General features: G+C 37.8%; 1 protein-coding gene across 7 annotated transcripts in view; it reads right to left on the reverse strand.

Annotated features, from left to right (window-relative positions):
- Positions 1-3,121, reverse strand: part of LOC106874645 (citron Rho-interacting kinase) — a 284,276-nt gene that overhangs the window by 121,334 nt on the left and 159,821 nt on the right. For all 7 annotated transcript variants that reach the window (XM_052978350.1, XM_052978339.1, XM_052978352.1 and 4 more), the window contains exon 8: positions 850-1,000. In XM_052978350.1, coding sequence (XP_052834310.1) covers positions 850-1,000 — 151 coding nt within the window. The remainder of the gene's footprint in view (positions 1-849; positions 1,001-3,121) is intronic.

Genomic DNA, 3,121 nt, shown 5'->3' on the forward strand with positions numbered 1-3,121 from the left:
TATATAAAATCATTATTATCATTTAACTGTTTTGATACCAAGGTGCCTAAGACTGCCTTTGGTCCTATGATACAAACATCCTGCTTCAAAGTGATCTAAATTAAAGCCTACCATCAAAATTTCATGTTAATTTATGTTCCAAAAACCAGCTTAATAATTACAAAGCTATTTTGCCCAAGCCAGCATGGAAAACAGATGTTAAATGTTGATGACATGATGATGATGAATTGAAACAAACAGAGTATTTTAACAAAATATGGCAACAAAAGGGTTGTTTGTTCCATGCTGGCATGGGTTGGACAGTTTGACAGAATCCAATGGGCCCAAGGACTGCAGTGTCTGTTTTGGTATGGTTTCTATAGTTGGATGCTTTTTGTAAAAGGGCCAGAAATTAACATAAATATATGTTAAGTTTCTTTTGAGCATTGGGCCTCATGTAAGCAAGTGGCTGAGTTCCATTCGAGTGTTGGGCCACATGGAGGCAAGTGGCTGAGTGCCTTTTGAGTATTGGGCCTCATAGAGGCAATGACCAAGACCTTTGGCATTGTGTTGTGCTTGAGAAGAAGACCCATCAAGCCGAGCAAAATCACAGTTGTGGCAGGTACCAGTGTCACACAAATGGCACTCATGCTGGTGGCACATAAAAGTGGTGGTCGTTAGGAAGGGCATCTAGCCATAGAAAACTATGCCAAATCAGATGGGAGCCTGGCACAGCTTTCCAGTGTACCAGCCCAGTCAAACCGTCTAACCCATGCCAGCATGGACAATGAACGTTAAATGATGATGATGATGATGATGACACACACATACATGCACATGAAAATAATAAAATACAAGAAAATAACTAACCATTCCGTATGTTCTGCCAATTCATAGTTGCAAAGAATGGATGAACAAGCAAGCTCTGGTAATTAAGACGGTATTTTGCTTCAGTCAGCAAGTGTTGGAGCAAATCTACAGCGTCTTTGGAGATCTCACTGGACGGAAACTTTAGATAATGCTGTGAACAGATAATAAAAAAGGAAAAAAAGGGTAAGAAAAAGAAATGCCATTGAAAACCAATGTATAACTATTCAATTGGAGAAAATTAGAATCTTCAAGACGTACAATATTTTGAGTGGCTTAAACATGCAGCAGGATTGTTAAATTATGCAACAAGTGGGATATAGGCAACAGAAATCTGTATTTGCTTTGATAATTGCATTATTTTGTTGTAACACTCTTAAAAGTGAAAACAAAACTTTCTCCATTTATTTCAGACAAATAAAATATGTATTGTCAATGTCCATTTTAAACTGTAAGATAACTATTATTATTGTTGACATGTCAGATGAGGTAAATTAATGGCTGCACTAAATGTACATTTCTAGCATTTCAAATGCTGTCTTAATTCAGTAAGGTGCCTGCTGTTAAGGTAAGTAGTTCAATGGAAACTATCTGAAAGTAAAATTAATCAACTTGTCTTCAACATTTCATATTGTGTAAGTGTGTATGCAGGAATGTCATTGTGGTCGTGGTTGCCGTCGTCGTCATCATCATCCAATCATCGTTTTAATGTTCACTTTTCCAATGCTTGCATGGGCTGAATGGAGTTTATTGCAGTAGATCTTGCACAAAGGATGCCCTTCCTGTTGTAACCTTCACTTCTTTCCAAGCAAGGATATATTTCCCCCATGTCCAGACAATTTTTCAGAGAATATTGAAAATGAATGACACCACTTGTATGATAGTAACACTCATTACAATTATTGCACTATGTCCACTCTGTTGGGTGGTTGATATTAGGAAGGGCATCCAGTCATAAAAACTGCCAAACAGACACAGAAGTCTGGTGCAAGCTCCTGTCAAACTGTTCAACTGGAAAGCGGACATTAAATGATGATGATGGTGATGTCAAGTAAATACAAACATATACAAACACATGCAATGGGCTTCTTTCAATTTCCGTCTACCAAATATACTCAGAAGGCTTTGGTTGGCTGAGTTTAGAGTACTAGACCACATAGCCACACCTGTGCCTATTTATGTGCGTGTGTGTGTGTGCGTGGCTGTCTAGCCATTCAACTATCTGTACACAAATATGTATGTATACTATGCAAACTGAAGCAAATGGGTTTATCACATTAAAGAAATTAACAACTATTTTGCAGAATGGTATCCAGCTCCAAACCAAAGTTTTACTTGATTTGGTTAAGTGCTCTGCCACTGCCAACCTGGCAGTTAAATGGCCTTGCCTCCCCACCACCATGTAGCTCTATGGATTATCATCATCATCATCCTTTCAAAGTTACCTCTGTAAAATTCCCTTATTTTACTTACATAATGAAGCCAATCTTTGTACTTAGAGGTTTTACACAGCTGCTATGAAGCTAATGGCAGATACACTCCTGCTCCTAAATCAAGGAAATACATGGTCTATCGCTCATAGTGATATTGTTTGGGCACATCAAATAAACTCATAAGCATTAAGAATAGAGGCTAAGACAAGGTAGAAGGAAACTCTTTGGTCCAATTGTAGATAGCCTCTGCAGTGGGTTGGAAGAAATAAGCATAAAATAATGAAGATAAACACACATAAATGCATACATACACACACACATACATACACAAACATGTGTGTGTGTGTGTTGGGCTCTATTATAGTTGCAAGCCACAAGTGTTGTTGAGATTTTGATGCCAACAAATCGTCCACTCAGTGCCTTCAAAATGGGAGATCCTTTACTTGGAAAACAGGTAGGGGTTAGTGACAGGAAGGACACCTAATTATAAAACAATGACTCAATGATATACTTATGTAAATCATGCTAGCATGGAAAAATAGATGTAAAACAATGCACACCCACATACAATATGCATGTGTATACACACATACATATATACACATACATACAATTTATCTCCCAGCTGTCTGCTTACTCCCCACTCCTAATACTTTGGAATAAATAGACGTACTAGAATGTCTACCGGCTGATGTGTGTCATTTTTGTATCCTCTCCATTTTCTTATTTGCTGTATAAATTAAGGGTAAACCACTTTTTACTCCCTGCCCATATATAACATTCAATTGTGAGATTGCCATGCAATAACCAGCACTTGGGTATAAATAATTGGGCACACTACC

Source organism: Octopus bimaculoides, chromosome 2 (assembly GCF_001194135.2).
Source record: "Octopus bimaculoides isolate UCB-OBI-ISO-001 chromosome 2, ASM119413v2, whole genome shotgun sequence".
Taxonomy (NCBI): domain Eukaryota; kingdom Metazoa; phylum Mollusca; class Cephalopoda; order Octopoda; family Octopodidae; genus Octopus; species Octopus bimaculoides.